At 41.4% G+C, this 17,168-nt stretch overlaps 1 protein-coding gene across 6 annotated transcripts in view; it reads left to right on the forward strand.

Moving 5' to 3' along the window:
- Nucleotides 1-1,201: 1,201 nt before the first annotated feature.
- ralgapb (Ral GTPase activating protein non-catalytic subunit beta) overlaps nucleotides 1,202-17,168 on the forward strand; it is a 192,179-nt gene continuing 176,212 nt past the window's right edge. For 4 of the 6 annotated variants that reach the window (XM_059981070.1, XM_059981073.1, XM_059981074.1 and 1 more), the window contains exons 1-5: nucleotides 1,228-1,325; nucleotides 2,183-2,269; nucleotides 8,661-8,884; nucleotides 11,839-12,041; nucleotides 16,737-16,900. In XM_059981070.1, coding sequence (XP_059837053.1) covers nucleotides 8,702-8,884; nucleotides 11,839-12,041; nucleotides 16,737-16,900 — 550 coding nt within the window. In that variant the 5' untranslated portion in view covers nucleotides 1,228-1,325; nucleotides 2,183-2,269; nucleotides 8,661-8,701. Of the gene's footprint in view, nucleotides 1,326-2,182; nucleotides 2,270-8,660; nucleotides 8,885-11,838; nucleotides 12,042-16,736; nucleotides 16,901-17,168 lie in introns of all 6 variants that reach the window. The other 2 variants (XM_059981071.1, XM_059981072.1) reach the window with 2 other exon arrangements.

A 17,168-nucleotide genomic window follows, 5' to 3' on the forward strand; every position in this document is an offset into this window, starting at 1 on the left:
TTTGCTGATGACACTGCACTGAGTGGCCTAATCTCAAATAATAATGAGGCAGCCGACAGAGAAGTCATCACTCTGACGCAGTGGTGTCAAGAAAACAACTTCTCCCTCAATGTTTCAGCAACAAAGGAGCTTGTTGTGGGCTACAAAAGGAATGGAGACTGGGTAACCTCTATTGACATCAATGGATCTGGGGTTGAGAGGGTAAACAGCTTTAAGTTCCTTGGCATCCACATCACTGAGGATCTCACGTGGTCTGTACACACCAGCTGTGCAGTGAAAAAGACACACAGCACCTCTCACCTCAGACAGTTGAAGAAATTTGATGTGGGCCCCCAAATCCTAAGAACTTTCTACAGGGGCACAATTGAGAGCATCCTGACAGGCTGTAGCATTGCCTGGTATGGAAAATGTACTTTCCTCAATCGTAGGACTCTGCAGAGAGTCGTGTGGACAGCCCAGTGCATCTGTAGATGTGAACATCCCTGTATTCAGGGCATTTACAAAGACAAGCATGTAAAAAGGGCCTGACGGATCATTGGGCACCCAGGTCACCCCAACCACCATCTATTCCAACTGCTACCATCCAGGAAACAGTACCACAGCATAAAAACAGGACCAATGGGCTCCAGGGCAGCTACTTCCATCAGGCCATCAACATAATTCATGTTGAAACAACTGTATTTCTAAGTTATACTGACTGTCCTGTTGTACATACTATTTATTATAAATTACAATAAGTTGCACTTTGTACATTTAGACAGAGTCATATCATAAAGATTTTTACTCATGTATATGAAGAATGTAAGTAATAAAGTCAATTCAATAGTTGTTTGGCCATTATCGTACAATTATTTTGGTATTTCCAAAATAAATTATTCTTGCTATTTCCTTTCACTCTCCAAATCTGCATGTCTTTAAAACAAAAATAAAAACGTGGTGCTGACACACTTAATGAGAATGTCCAAGAGCCACTAAAAACCACAGAAACAAAGTCCTTTGTAAACGCAAGCTTCTCGATATACTCATTGCCAAAGGATAAACTGCTACAGGCTAAGCTGATCAGAATCTCAATCCTACCATCAAATTTTCCACCAAAGCACTTCCCGCCCGCCAACAAAATGGCGGCGCTTAACATGCGCCGAAGCCGCCGGAATGACGTAGAGGCTTGGCTGCGGTATTCGGGAACTTCCGACAGTGTTCGGCAACCTTCGGTCTTCCTCGGCCGTGGTTCGGGTCCGTTTCCGACTGGCGGCTTGTCTTCTATGGTAACGGGGCGAGGGGAGCGGTCTGAGCCCGGGACATGTCAGCTTTTTGTAGCCGCACAGGTAATGATGTTCCGTCTGATGAAGTGCACTCTTCGTTGCTACTCGCTTCGTTCCTAATGTCACCGTAAGTTGGCGGCCTCACTCAATGCTGTCCCTTTGAGTATGGCGGCCTGTGGTACAGGTAAAGCCTGAGGCTGCTCCGCAAAACCGTGCCGCTTTCCAAGCACCTTTCAGTAACTTACCCGACACAGGTCTAGGAAGTGAAAGACAGATTGATATAATTTAAAAAGATGATACGTGAATATCAGCTGTGATAAAACTACCAAGCTTCTTTTGTGTTTTACAGCATGTTTTGAGTTTTCAGCCTGATGTAATTGTTTCTCGAGAGTAAAATGTTAGACAAACTGGCTTTGGAATGTTAAAGCTCGGCCTATAATCACAATTAGATTTGTGCGGAATGTAATTGATTGCCCAAACAAGTGGTGGGACCGGAGTTAGTTGATCAAGTGGATTGAGACCAACCCTTCCGTCTTTATGTTGTTTACAACCACTGTCGTTCCTATCGGTATTTTATTTTGTGTATACTGTACTTTCAAAGGTACATAATTTTTTTATTAAAACACTAATTTTTGTTTATTGAACGCAAATTTATGATTTACTGCACAAGAATTTGACTTGAGGTGGTAAAAATTTAATTTTAATATACATAGGATTAATTTGTTCTCATTTTATATTAGAAATACATAAGTAATTTTTGAAATAATTGGGGTTAGAAATATCTTGATGAATGCTATGAAACTTGTATACATAGACAAAATCAACAGATGAGTTGTCCTAGAATCTTGTCTTAATTTGTTACTGTAAGTGACCTCCACATGCCATGAATATTTAGTGCTTAATTTGGTTCACTCCTGCAGTTCAGTTCAAGTCCTACTCTAGGATTAGGCATTCCCAATGGAGCTGACATCCCAGAGAACTGGAGGTATACTGCAGTAATGTCAAAGGTACTACCATCTGTATAAAATGTAAACATGACTAGAAGACTGTTTCCAGTGAAGCTTGAGAGGGCTCAGAAGTTGTGCCTTGACCCCTTTGATCACCTATGCTAATAGCAGAACTCTTAAAGGCCACCAGTAGTTAGAATAAGCGGAAGCCATAAAGGGAAGGGTAACTCTGTATAAAACCCATACTGTCCAGAGCCTCAGATGATGCTGTTCAACATGACATTCTTTTGACACTTCCACAGTAGTGATGACACCGATCCAAGCCAGAAGTGGAAATGGATCTTGCATTTGTATCTAAGGGTAATTCCCTTAGTTAGAGATAAAGGGCAGAATAGCCCCTTCCAGCCCTTCAAACTGCACCACCCAACATCCCTAATCGAATCTTGGGGCAATTAGTCTAGCTGGTACGTCTTTGGACTGTGGGAGGAAACCAAAGTACCTGGAGAAAACCCGTGCATTCCATGGGGAGAATGTACAAACACCTTACTGAGGATGCCAGGATTGAACTCCAAACTCCGACTCCCAAGCATTGCGACGCCACTGTGCTACCGTGCCACCCAGTTTTATTTCACAGCTGATGTGTAACACTGAAGTAAGAAGTAGAGATTGTTAAATTCAGGTGGAGAACGTTAATTTCCTGGATTTCCCTCGAATCAGTGACATTAAACCTGTGGTATTTGACCTGGGTGCTAAGGAAAACAGATCCTTATTATTTGCTTCACTGAGATACCTCAATTTAATCTCTCCTTAGTCTTTTCTATTCCAAAGAAAACATCTCCAACCCATCCAGTTTTATCTTGTCACTTTTTTATGAAATGTTTATTTGAATTTTCTATGCACCTTTCCACTGCATTCAGATCTATTCTATAATGTTGTGACCAGTCCTGGTACTGGGTTCTTTAGACTTGATCTTACTTTTTTTCAGTTTTAAAGTACCTTTCCTGCTTTTATATTCTGTATCATGACTAATAAAGGAAAGCCTTTTCCTTGCTACCTTCATATTCCCGACACCAACATTCAAAGGCTTCCTTGTTTCTCTCTCCCACCCAATGTGCCTTAATTCACCTATACACATTGAGATTGGTTTGCTATTTTCTGCTAATTGACCAGACCATTGCTACCCCTTGTAGTCTAAAATTTCTCACTGGGAGACTTAGAACCAATTATTGGATAATTGAGAATTTGTATATCATGCTCTTTACATTCATAATATAAAAGGATCATGCACTGAGATCTCTGCAATGTCACACGAAACAATTTTGCAGCCATGTGAATCACTGTTAGATATTAACTTTTTCTCAGTGTGGCAAGAAGTGATTCATAGTGAGTCTAACAGGAATTGGTGCTGTGGACTCAGCTTGTTATTTTACATAAGTGGCTTGTAAGAGAGCATGCAAGTTATAGTAGCTTAATTCAGCAGGTCAGGCAGCATCTATGGTAATGCATAAACAGTCAACGTTTTAGGCCAAGACCCTTCTTCATGACTGGAGAAGAGTCTAGGCCTGAAATGTCAACTGTTTATTCATTTCCCCAGTTGCTGCCTGACCTGCTGAGTTCCTCCAGCATTTTGTGTGTACTGTTTTGAATTTCCAGCATCTGCAAAATCATTTATGTTTATGAAATTTGGTGACAAAGCTAGGTAGGAAAGGAAGTTGTGAAGTGGACTCAATGGAGTTACAAAGATATATGGATAGGTTCAAGGAGATGGCAAAGGTTCAGCAAATGGAGTATGATGTGAAGAGATAGGAAGTCAAAGTCTGACTCCTAGAATTGGAGGACTGTGTGTGTGTGAGTGGGTGACTGGGAGGGAGGAAGGAAATGGGTTTATTTTACTGTTGTTGTTTCATGGTATTCTGTTGCAGAGTTGTAATCATAGAAAAATACAGCCCTTTGGCCCATCTAGTCCATGACAAAATCATTTAAACTGCCTACACCCATCGACCTGTACTGGGACCATAGCCCTCCATAACTCGACCATCATGTACCTATTCAAACTTCTCTTTAATGTTGAAATTGAGCTTACATGCACCACTTGCACTGGCAGTTCGTTCCATCCTGTCATGACCCTCTGAGTGAAAATTCCCCCTCATGTTGCTCTTAAACCTCACCTTTCACCATTAGCCCATGACTTCTGGTTGTAGTCCTTCCCAACCTCAGTGAAAAAAGCCAATTTATACCCCTCATAATTTTGTATACCTCAATCTTCTATGTTCCAAGGAATAACATCCTAACCTATTCAATCTTTCCTTATAACTCAGGTCCATCAGTCCCAGCTACATCCTTGTAAATTTTCTCTTAATCTTTCAACCTTATGTACATCTTTTCTGTAGGCATGTGACCAAAACTGCGCACAATACTCCAAATTATGCCGTACCAACATCTTGTACAGCTTCAACATAACATCCCATCTCCTGTACTCAGTACTTTGATTTAAGAAGGCCAAAGTGCCAAAAGCTTTCTTTACGAACCTATCTACCTGTGACGCACTTCCAATGAATTAGGACCTGTATTCCCAGATACCTTTGTTCTACAGCGTTCCTCAGTGCCCTACCGTTCACTGTGCAAGACCTACCCTGGTTGGTCCTACCAAAGTGCAACATCTCACATTTGTCTGCATGAAATTCCATCTGCCGTTTTTCCAGCTCCCGCTACAAGCTCTGATAATCTTTCTCGCTGTACACTACACTGCCAATCTTGGTGTCATTTGCAAATTTGCTAAGTCAATTAACCACATTACCATCCAGATCATTGATATAGACCAAAAACAACAATGGCCCCAGCTCTGATCCCTGTAGCACTCCACTAGTCACAGGCCTCCAGTCAAAGATGTAAATACCTACTACCTCTCTCTGGCTTCTCCACAAAGCCAATGTCTAATCCAATTTACTACCTCATATTGAATGCCGAGCGACTGAACCTTCTTGACCAGCCTCCCATGCGGGACCTTGTTAAAAGCCTTGCTTAAGTCCATTTAGACAACATCCTTGCCTTTTCAATTTTCTTGGTAACTATCTTGAAAAACTCTACAAGATTGATTAGACATGACCTACCACACATGAAGCTCTGCTGACTATCCCTAGTCAAACCAGGTCTATCCAAATACTCATAAATTTGGTCCCTTAGAATATCTTCCAATAACTTTCCCACAACTGATGTCAGGCTCAGCGGCCTATAATGTCTTGGTTTATTTTTCAAAACTTTCTAAAGTTGGCTGTCCTCCGATCCTTGGGCACCTCACCTGTCGCAAAGGATGACATGCATAAGTATCTGCTAGGACCCCTGCAGTTTCTGCACTTACTTCTCACAGGTCTGAGGGAACATCTTGTCACCAGCCTAATTTACCCCAAGAAAGCAAATATCTCCTCCTCTGTGATCTGTATGGAGTCCATGAAGTCGTTGCTGCGTGTCTCACTTCGGTAGACTCTGTGTCCATCTCCTGAGTAAATACACATGACAAAGATTAATTTAAGGTTTCCCCCATCTCTTTTGGCTCCATGCATGGATTACCATTCTGATCTTTCAGAGGACTAATTTTGTCCCTTGCAATCCTTTTGCTCTTAATATAACTGTATAATCCCTTAGGATTCTCCTTCACCTTGTCTGCTGGTGACCGTCCTGATTTCTTTCTTAAGTATTGTCTTACATTCCTTATACTTCATAAGTACCTGTTTTGTTCCTACCTGCCCACACCTTCTCTACACCTCCTTTTTCTTAACCAGGGGCTCAATAACTCTTGAAAACCAAGGTTCCCTAAACCTGTTATCTTTACCTTTTATTCTGACAGACACATACAAGCTTTGCACTCTCAGAATTTAACTTTTTGAAGGCCTCCCACTTACCAAGTACTTTGCCAGAAAACAGTCTGTCCCAATCCACATTTGCCAGAGTCTTTCTGATACCATCAAAATTGGCCTTTCTCCAATTTAGAATCTCAACCCACAGACCAGACCTATCTTTTTGCATATTTACTCTGTGTTACGAATGTGCCACAACTCTGAGGGGCCGAAGGGTACAAGGTAGCCCCCTCCTTTTTGAGAATCGCAAGATCGCTATTAATTCGGGTCTGGGACCCAGGAAATGAGAGAGAGATGTCCAGAATACACAGGGTTTGGAATGTGTCCTGGCCTTAGCGAGACAAAGCCACGGATAACGGCCATTGTCTCTTGGAGACGGAATTGTGTATTGAGTACTGTACTATTCATTGAAGCCCTCAGGAGATGAACAGAGTGGGCTGGTTGAGGGATTGCATCATCCCAACCTGATTGACATCTGAGACCCCGTGAGTAAGGATAAAAGAGGGTCTGGGGAACAACCCCTTTAGACACACCGGGAGAAATGTACGAGACCGGTGGAGGCTTGTGTGTGTGTCCATCCTTGCCTGGATGACAAGTCTTCCACGGAACGGCCTTGTTAAAGGACGAATGCGGATCAAGATTGGATAAAGGAAAGCCGGCAAGTTTCTAAAATCTGTCTCTCTCCAACCAAAGGCTGCAGCCTGAATGAACTGAGTGACTTTTATATTTCCATCGGACATTACATTATCCCCTAGACAACGATAGAGCTATTTCTTATTGATTATTATTATACCCGCACTTTTAGATTTAGTATTGACGACGTATAGTATCTGTATGTTTGCATTAATATTATTTTTGTGTATTTTTACCAATAAATACTGTTAAAAATAGTACCATCAGACTTCAACAGACCTCTGTATCTTTGCTGGTAAGTGACCCAGTTACGGGGTTCGTAACAACTGAAACTAATGACATTGTGATCATTAGATGCAAAGTGTTCCCCTTCACAAACTTCTGTCACCTGCCCTGTCTCATTCCCTAATAGCAGATCCAGTATCGCACACTCTCGTTGAGTCCTAGTCAACATGTGGAAAGTTAAAATCACCTGCTATGATAACCTTGTGTTTGTTGCAACAGTCTGCGATCTCATTACAAATTTGTTCCTCTAAATCCCGTAGACTTTTGGGTAGTCTATAATAGAACCTTGTTAACATGGTCAAACCTTTTTTTTTTGTTCCCCAGTTCCACCCATAATGCCACACTCTTCAAGTTCTTCAGACTGTCCTGATTGAGCACGGCCATGACATTTTCCCGGACAAGTAACACCACACTCTTTCTTTAATTCCTCTAGCTCTGTCACGTATAAAACAACAGAACCTTGGAATGTTGACCTCCCAGTCTTACCCTCCTACAACCAAGTCTCACTAATGGCTACAATATCATAATTCCATTTGTTGATCCATGCCCTGCACTCATCTGTTTTTCCAACAATACTTTTTGCATTGAAGTATACAGTGCTCAAGGCATTAATCACACCATGCTCAACTTGTTCACTGCCAAGCATGTTGGGCACATTACGTTGGAGCCAAAATGTTTGGCGAGATTTGCGTGTTTCCCTCAGCATATCTTGAGGTGTGTTGGTTGTTAACACAAACAACCTATTTTACACCTGTAATGAGTAAATCTGAATTGTACACCTCAGAACTTTTTTCTAATGATGAAAGATTGCAGAGCTCTGAAATGCAAAGGATCTGGTGTCTTCATGCATGTAGAAAGATTTTTTTTGAAAGTATGAGTGTGTTTAATGTGAGTTCCTAAGCTTCGTAAGCATGGAGTGCAAGAGCAAGGAAGTCCTGATGGACCTTTGCAAAACACAAATTCAGCCACCGTTGGAACTTTGCATCCAGTCTGGGTACCTTCCTTAAGGGAAGATGTGAACGCTTTAGAGAAGGTGCAGAAAAGTTTATCAAAAGATTCCGGAGGCTGAGAGATATCAGTAATGTCAATAAATTGGAGAAATTTTGATTGTTCTCCTTAGAACTGAAGTGGCTGTAAGAGACTTTAATGGAGGTATTTTAAATTGTGAAAGTTATAGACAATAGATAAGATAAACCATTCTTAGTGGCAGAGCAGTTAAGGATGAAGAGACATAGAATAAAGATGGCTGGTAGAAGAACCAAAACTGACACAAAAGTTTAGGACCAGAGGGCATAGCCTCAGTGTAGAAGAATGTCCATTTAGAACAGAAATGAGGAATTTCTTTAGCCAGAGGGCAGTGAATCTGTGGAATTCATTGCCTGAGACTCCTGTGGAGGCCAAATCATTGGGTGTATTTAAAGTGGAGGTTGATAGGTTCTTGATTAGCCAGAGTGTCCAAGGTTACAGTGAGAAGGCAGGAGATGGAGTTGAGAGGGAAAATAATTCAGCCATGATGGAATGGTAGAGCAGACTCAGTGGGCTGAATGGCCCAATTCTGCTCCAATGTTTTATGGTTTTATGGTATAATATGTTGATGCCAGGATGAAATCATGCAGTTTGAAATGTTTCTTTATAACCTGAAGTCATGTTTTAAATGTGTGCATTTTCATTTCTTTCAGACAGATGCTGAAGTGAGTTGGGTTTATGGTACTGGTGCACCATGTATTCAGAGTGGCGGTCTCTGCAGCTCGTCATTCAGAGTGACCGAGGTCACATGAGTGTTCTGCATAGCTACCCCAGTATTGTTGGCAAAGATGTGGCTCTTGCTGTAGTACGTCCTCTGGGACAGGGACTCAACAGTTCTGCAGGCAACAATGAAAGCATTCTAAAAACTGACAAAGAGGCAAGTTACCTGAAGTTTGACAACTGCTGCACATGAAGATTAAAGCATTTAAAATATTTTGTTTAAAAAATTTTGTCAGTCAACAGTTTCCAATAAGCAAAATTTTGTTACTGAGAAGAAATATGTGCTGTACTCCATGTATCACTTTGTATTTAAATTGTATACAGTTGCGAGAAAAAGTTAGCGAACCCTTTGCAAATACCTGGTTTTCTACATTAATTACGCATTGAAAGTGGTGTGATCTTCATCTGAGTCACAATAATGGACAAACACAATCTGCCTAAACTAATAACACTCAAACTTGTCCAGCCTGAGTGCATAATTTAAACAATCATAGTCTAGGTTCAAAAATGTATGTGAGCTTTTACAAAAGCTATTTGGAGTCAGGTGTTCCAATCAATGAGATGAGTTTGGAGGTGTGGGTTATAGAGGTGCCCTGCCCTATAAAAAAAAAGACACACAAAGAGAGGAAAAAAAGAGAGAAAGGAAAGGGGGGGGGGAGGAGGAAATAATAAATAAATAAGGAATAGGGTAAGAAGGGGAGGGGGGCATTAACAGAAGTTAGAGAAATAAATGTTAATGCCATTAGGTTCATGAACATTGATTTCTCTAACTTCCATAAATGCCCCCTCCCCTTCTTACTCTATCCCTTTATTTATTTATTTCCCCCTCTTTTTTTTCTTTTCTCTTTTTTTCTCTCTCTCTGCCCCTCTCACAATCACTACTTGCCTGCTCTCCATCTTCCTCTGGTGCTCTCCTCCCACTTTCTTTCTCCCTAGGCCTCCCATCCCATGATCCTCTTCCTTCTCCAGCTGTGTATCCCTTTTGCCAATCAACTTTCCAGCTCTTAGCTTCATCCCTCCCCCTCCCACTTTCAAATCTCTTACTATCTCTTCTTTCAGTTAGTCCTGAAGAAGGGTCTCGGCCCAAAACGTCGACTGTACTTCTTCCTATAGATGCTGCCTGGCCTGCTGCATTCCAGCAGCATTTTGTGTGTGTTGCTTAAATTTCCAGCATCTGCAGATTTCCTCATGTTTGCATAGGAAAACGGACACTGGGCACCAAAACCTCATCCTAATTGTGAAGCATTTTGGAAGGAGCATCAGGGTTTGAGGCTGCTTTGCCACCTCAGGGTCTGAACAGCTTGCAGTCATTAAGAGGGCAATGTGAATAAATGTGAAGTTATCCACTTTGGAAGCAGGAACAAGAGGGCAGAGTATTGTCTGAACGGTGTCGAGTTAGGTAAGGGAGAAATGCAAAGAGACCTAGGAGTCCTAGTTCACCAGTCAATGAAGGTGAATGAGCAAGTGCAACAGGCAGTGAAGAGGGCAAATGGAATGTTGGCCTTTGTTACAAGGGGAATTGAATACAAGAGCAAGGATGTTCTTTTGCATTTGTACAGGGCCCTGGTGAGACCACACCTGGAATATTGTGTACAGTTTTGGTCTCCAGGTTTAAGGAAGGACATTCTGGCAATTGAGGAAGTGCAGCGTAGATTCACTAGGTTGATTCCTGGGATGGCAGGGCTGTCTTACGCAGAGAGATTGGAGAGATTGGGCTTGTACACGCTGGAATTGAGGAGATTGAGAGGGGATCTGATTGAAACGTTTAAGATAATTAAAGGATTTGATAGGATTGAGGCAGGAAATATGTTCCAGATGTTGGGAGAGTCCAGTACCAGAGGGCATGGATTGAGAATAAGAGGTCAGTTATTTAAAACAGAGTTGAGGAAGAGCTTCTTCTCCCAGAGAGTTGTGGAGGTGTGGAATGCACTGCCTCGGAAGATGGTGGAGGCCAATTCTCTGGATGCTTTCAAGAAGGAGCTGGATAGATATCTGATGGATAGGGGAATCAAGGGATATGGGGACAAGGCAGGGACTGGGTATTGATAGTGAATGATCAACCATGATCTCAGAATGGCGGTGCAGACTCGAGGGGCCGAATGGTCTACTTCTGCACCTATTGTCTATTGTCTTTTGTCTATTGAATTCAAAGGTATCAAGACATTTTACAGGAAAATGTCAGGGTAGCTGTCTGTCACCTGAAATTCAGTAGAAGTTGGATGATGCAACAAGACAATCATCTAAAATACAAAAGTAAATCAACAATAGTTTGGTTTAAAAAGAATATTGTTTTGGAATGGCCAAGTCAAAGTCCAGAGTTTAACCCAATTGAGATGCTGTGGCATGACCTGAAAAGGGCTGTTCATGCAAATTATCCCAGAAATATTGATGAAACAGTTTTGTATAGAGGAATGGTCTAAAATTCTTCCTCACCATTGGGCAATTCTAATCAGCAGCTACAGGGAACATTTGGTGGAGGTAATTGCTGCTAAAGGAGGCTCTGCCAGTTATTAAATACAAGGGGGTTCACATACTTGTTCCAGCCTGAACTGTGAATGATTAAACTATGTGTTCAATAAAGACATGAAAAGTGCTATTGTTTGTGTTTTATTAGTTTAGGCAAATTGTATTTGTTAATGATTGTGACAGATAAAGATCCAACTGTATTTTATGAGTAATTAAGGCAGAAAACCAGGTAATTGCGAAGGGTTTTTCTCGCAACTGTATGATCTTGTGGCACAAGAGGAGATCTTTCAGCCCATTATTCCTACATTAGCTTTTTGAAACAACATTTCCATTGGTTCACTGATTTTCCAGAATTCGGGTCAAATTCCCTAGTGTATCACTTTGAAGATTTCATATAACGTGAGTAACTCTGCTTAACATTTTCAATTCCTTAACTGATACATACGCGTGTTGGTTGCAGTCCCAATAACTGCCTGTTTTGCGGGGCTATGTTTCTCATTGCAGCTGGAAATCAACGTGTCTGACTGAAATAGTCGGCAGGAGTGGATATATTTACTCCTTCAGAAAAGAGCTATTGAGTTCCACTTGGTAACTTGGAATGGTGTTTATAAATAGCAATAGTGATGTGCTTTGTCTCCTGGGCAGGTAAAATGGACCATGGAAGTGCTATGTTATGGGCTGACTCTGCCTCTGGATGGGGATACAGTGAAACTGTGTGTGGATGTCTACACCGATTGGTTAATGGCTCTGGTATCTCGACGTGATTCTATCCCTCAGCCCATTATCAAAGAACCAAATTTATATGTGCAGACTATTCTCAAACATCTACAGAATCTGTTTGTTCCCAGGTAAAAGCATGAATCTCTTTGACTTTATTTGAATAACTTAGTGATTTATATGAAAAAGACTGAGGAAATCTGTAATTGAGGTAGGCAAAGTTATAGAGTGGGTGAGAAAGACCTGTTTTCTGAATCATTGGGATCAAGAATTGGAAATACTACTTCAGTGTAATTGTCCAGAAGATTCAAGGAAGGAAGATGAAAATTTGTGAAGAAATACAGAACTCAGTACCCAAACAGTTTGGAGGTTTAACACTCAGACATGTAAAATTTTGCTCTTTTTCAAATATTTAGTTATATACTAATGCAGACCAAATCTAAAGATCAAAGGGCAGAAAATAGGATTAAGCTGCTTTGCACATTTTAGTGAAAGATAGGTTCAACCAAATAACCTGCTCTGTCATCAATTTCAGTGTTTTATGAACCTCTCAATTTTAATACTTCCCTAAAAGAAGAAAAAGAAGTGGGATGCTACATATTCCTACCAAAATTGAGTTTCCCAAAGTACAGTTTGACTGATTTCCGAACACCATGACTATAGATTCTGCTGAACTGTTCAATTAAAAATAAAGGACATGATTTGAGAGTTAGGGGACAAAAGTTTAAGGGTAACACGAGGGGGAATTTCTTTCCTCAGAGAGTGGTAGCTGTGTGGAATGAGCTTCTAGTAGAAGTGGTAGAGGCAGGTTCGGTATTGTCATTTAAAGTAAAATTGGATAGGTATATGGACAGGAAAGGAATGGAGGGTTATGGGCTGAGTGTAGGCCAGTGGGACTAGGTGAGTGTAAGCGTCGGCACGGACTAGAAGGGCTGAGCTGGCCTGTTTCCATACTGTAATTGTTATATGTTATATGGTTATTAGTTTATGGGAGGTTATGCTGGAGTAGTGAGCAAGGACTGAAGTAAATATTAATATTAATTTGAACCAAAGGGATAAATTGCCTATTGTGTTACAAGATTTTTTTTCTCGGGTCAATCTCCATTTTAATTTCATTTGTGCACATTTAGCTCATCCATAATATCCAGTCATGAATTTCCAAGCAAAAACCTTTCTCCTACCCATTTTCAGGAAAGAGGTGATGGAACAAATAACCAGAATCAAAGAAAAAGAGATACAGTTTCTTTCAAAAAAACATCAAGAACTGAAGCCAAAGTAACTGGAAATACTGCACTATTTCATCATAAAGTGATACAGAACAAAAATAAGCCCTTCAGTGAATTGCATCCATGCCAACAATTATGCCCATTTAGCTAATCCTATTTAACTGTGTTAAGCCTAAACTCTCCTTGTTTCAATAGACAATAGGTGCAGGAGTAGGCCATTCGGCTCTTTGAGGCAGCACCGCCATTCAATGTGATCATAGCTGATCATCCGCAGTCAGTACCCTGTTCCTGCCTTCTCCCCATATCCCTTGACTCTGCTATCTGTAAGAGCTCTATCTGACTCTTTCTTGAAAGCATCCAGAGAATTGGCCTCCACTGCCTTCTGAGGCAGAGCATTCCACAGATCCACAACTCTCTGGATGAAAAAGTTTTTTCTCAACTCTGTTCTAAATGACCTACCCCTTATTCTTAAACTGTGGCCTCTGGTTCTGGATTCCCCCAACATCGGGAACATGTTTCCTGCCCCTAGCGTGTCCAATCCCTTAATAATCTTGTATGTTTCAATCAGATCCCCTCTCATCCTAAATTCCAGTATATACAAGCCCACTTGCTCCAATCTTTCAACATATGACAGTCCTGCCATCCCGGGAATTAACCTCGTGAACCTATGCTGCACTCCCTCAATAGCAAGAATGTCCTTCCTCAAATTTGGAGACCAAAACTGAACATGCTACTCCAGGTGTGCCTCACCATGGCCCTGTACAATTGCAGAAGGATCTCTTTGCTCCTGTATTCAACTCCCCTTGTTATGAAGGCCAACATGCCATTAGCTTTCTTCACTGCCTGCTGTACCTGCATGCTTACTTTCAGTGACTGATGTACAAGAACACCTAGATCTCATTGTACTTCCCCTTTTCCTAACTTGACACCATTCAGATAGTAATCTGCCTTCCTGTTCTTGCCACCAAAGTGGATAACCTCACATTTATCCACATTAAACTGTATCTGCCCACTCACCCAACCCGCATTCTCCTAACATTCTCCTCATATTTCACACTGCCACTCAGCTTTGTGTCATCTGCAAATTTGCTAATGTTACTTTTAATCCCTTCATCTAAATCATTAATGTATATTGTAAACAGCTATGGTCCCCGCACCTCTATTCCAGAAAACATCTTGGATTTCCTCTCCTTCTCTTTTATGCTGTCACATCCTTAATATAGCATGTGACAAGAACTGTACATAATAGGAGAACACATGCAATAGTCTGTTTTATTATCTCGTACATTATTGCACTTGGTAAATTATTATTCTGTACTTTTTTAGTTAATATTATATCATTGCTAAGTGTATTTTTTAATGTTGCTGTTCTAGCAAAATAATTTCCCACTCGGGACCAATAATATTATTATTGATATTAATTTTCCAATTGTGCCTGTCAGTGTTTTGTACAACTGTAACCCAATTCCTCACAGTCTCTGAAAGCAAGCATACTGCATGCCTTCTTCACTATCTTACCTACTTGGTTTGTCATTTTTAGGGAGCTATGGAATCGCACCACAAGTCACTGTACATCAGCACACCTGCTATTTACTATATATATGTCTTGTTAGTGCATTACCTCACACTTATCTAAATTGAACACCGCCAATTACGGATTTCCAGTCAGCAAAGCAACTCTTGATCACACCTTTTACCAGGTCAAATGTTCAATCTAGTTTGCCAACACCTTGGATACCAAGTGCCCTAACCTTCTAGACCAGCCTGCTGTGTGGGACTTCATCAAAAGCCTTACTAAAATCCATATAAACCACTTTTACCACTCTGCCTTCATCAATTTTGTTGGTTAATTCCTCAAAAAGAAATGACTCGGATTTAACTTGATTTCCCTTCCACAAAGCCACATTGACTCCTGATTAGTCCCTGACTTTCCAAGTGACCATTAATCCTGATCCTCAAGTTTTTTTCCTATAATATCCCTATTACTCATGTCACCCTTGTGGGCAGAGGCAAAGACTATGGGAGTAAATCCAGAGTGCAGCTTTGGACTTCACTGACCATCCTTCTGGCACCCTCTGCAGCCAAGCTGGTGCCAAACATATTGCTTCACTTTCCTTTTGACTACTGTATACTGTCGATGCCAAGAGAGGGATCTTGATGACCAAGATTTCCATAGCTTCCGCCCAAGCTTGTGCCCTGAAGAGGTCACTCCAGAATGGACTGACCCATGGCGCATACTGTATTTCCATTGTCTTTTGAGAATGACCCGTATCATCATCACTATCATCATTTATGTCAAGCTTAATGGCCTGCAATTTCTTGGATTATTTGAAAAAAGGGAACAACTGCCATCCTGGGATTTACCCACCTTAAAGTGCATCATCATCTTTAACATATGCTCCTTCCTAACATAGATATGTTCCAGAATATCATCATACCATCCTTCCCTTCTTGTACAAGTCACCCTTGCCCCGTATCCCAATGATCCAAGTACATCAATCCCTCCCTTCAGCAGCAGTCCTTTAAGCACATGTCTGTGTGTCCTAGCTTCCTCTTTCTCAGTTGAAAAGCACATCAGACAGGGAGTAGTGCTGAGATTTAACACCTAGAGCTGCAGCTTTTCAGCTTTCTGCTTAACTCTTAAATTCTTCCTGCATGATCTCAGCTCTCTTCTTACTTTAGTACTTTAGTCTTTAGTACTAACATGGGATGGTGACCCCATCTTTGACCCAGGTACCAGGGAGGCAAAGTGCCAACCTGGAGTCTCACTTGTGATCACAGAAACACCTGTCTATTCCTTTGACTAACAAGAGTTCCCTATCCCAGTTGCTAGTCTAGACTTTATCCTTTGCTGCTTGACAGTGGAGCCAGTCATGGTGCCATTGGTATAGCTGCTCCCACTGTCTCCTGACAGGACTTTTCCAACACCACCCCACTTTCCCAAACAGTATTCGAAGCAGTGTACCTGCAAGGGAGGGAATTGTTACGGATGACTCTTGCGGTGTCAGCCTGCCACTCGTGGCAGGGACCCACCTACTATCTGACTGAACCATTGGTGTGGTTACTACCCTAAAACACCAATCTGTGACATCCCCAGTGAGTCCATCTGCTCAAGCAATCTGTGAAGTGTGAGAGGAGCTACAGCTGGATGCACCACCTACAAACATTGTTAATTCTTTACTGTGTATGTTTACTGTTGAAGAGGATAAGAATTAACTTGGTAGAGGTGTACAAGATGAAAAGAAGCATAGATCGAGTGGATAGCCAGAGACTTTCACGGAGTGGTAATGGCTAATACAAGAGAGTGTAATTTTAAGGTGATTGGAGGAAAGTGTAGGATGGGGATGTCAGAGTTAAGTTCTTAACATAGTGAGTGGTAGATGCATTAAATGTCCTGACGGGTGGCGGTAGTGGCAAATACATTAGGGGCATTTAAGAGAATTTTGCATCGGCAACTGATGATAGAAAAATGGAGGGCTATGTGGGAGGGAAGGGTTAGATTGATCTGAGAGTAGGTTAAAGGTTGGCATAACGTTGTGGGCTGAAAGTCTTATACTCTGCGATTACACTCGTGTTTTGTAAATATTTTTTTGCTTTCAGAACAGAGTACGCTCACAACCAAATCACGTTGTGCCTGCGGGTTCTTGCAGCCGTTCAGAAATTGGCTCATGAGTCTGCTATAATGTCCAGAGAAACCTGGGAAGTACTACTGCTTTTCCTGCTGCAGATTAATGACACTCTTTTGGCAGCTCCAACGGTCTCAGGTCGGTACCGAGGGCACTCCACCCAGCAGCGTGCAACGTCACGTGTTTACATTCTGCTTTCGACCATCAAAAAGTGTCAAATGGCACATTATAAAGGCAGTTCACCAAAATAAATTTTATCCTGGGCCATTGTGGAATATCTGATCAAAACTTAGTCAAAGAATTCTTTCTGAAAATAAGTTATTTTGTTGCCTTCGTCCTTCCTTTCCAGTCCTGATCGGGTCTCAGCTTGAAATGTCAACTGTTTATTCCTTTACATAGATGCTGC

This window comes from Hypanus sabinus, chromosome 9 (genome assembly GCF_030144855.1).
Source record: "Hypanus sabinus isolate sHypSab1 chromosome 9, sHypSab1.hap1, whole genome shotgun sequence".
Classification (NCBI taxonomy): Eukaryota; Metazoa; Chordata; class Chondrichthyes; order Myliobatiformes; family Dasyatidae; genus Hypanus; species Hypanus sabinus.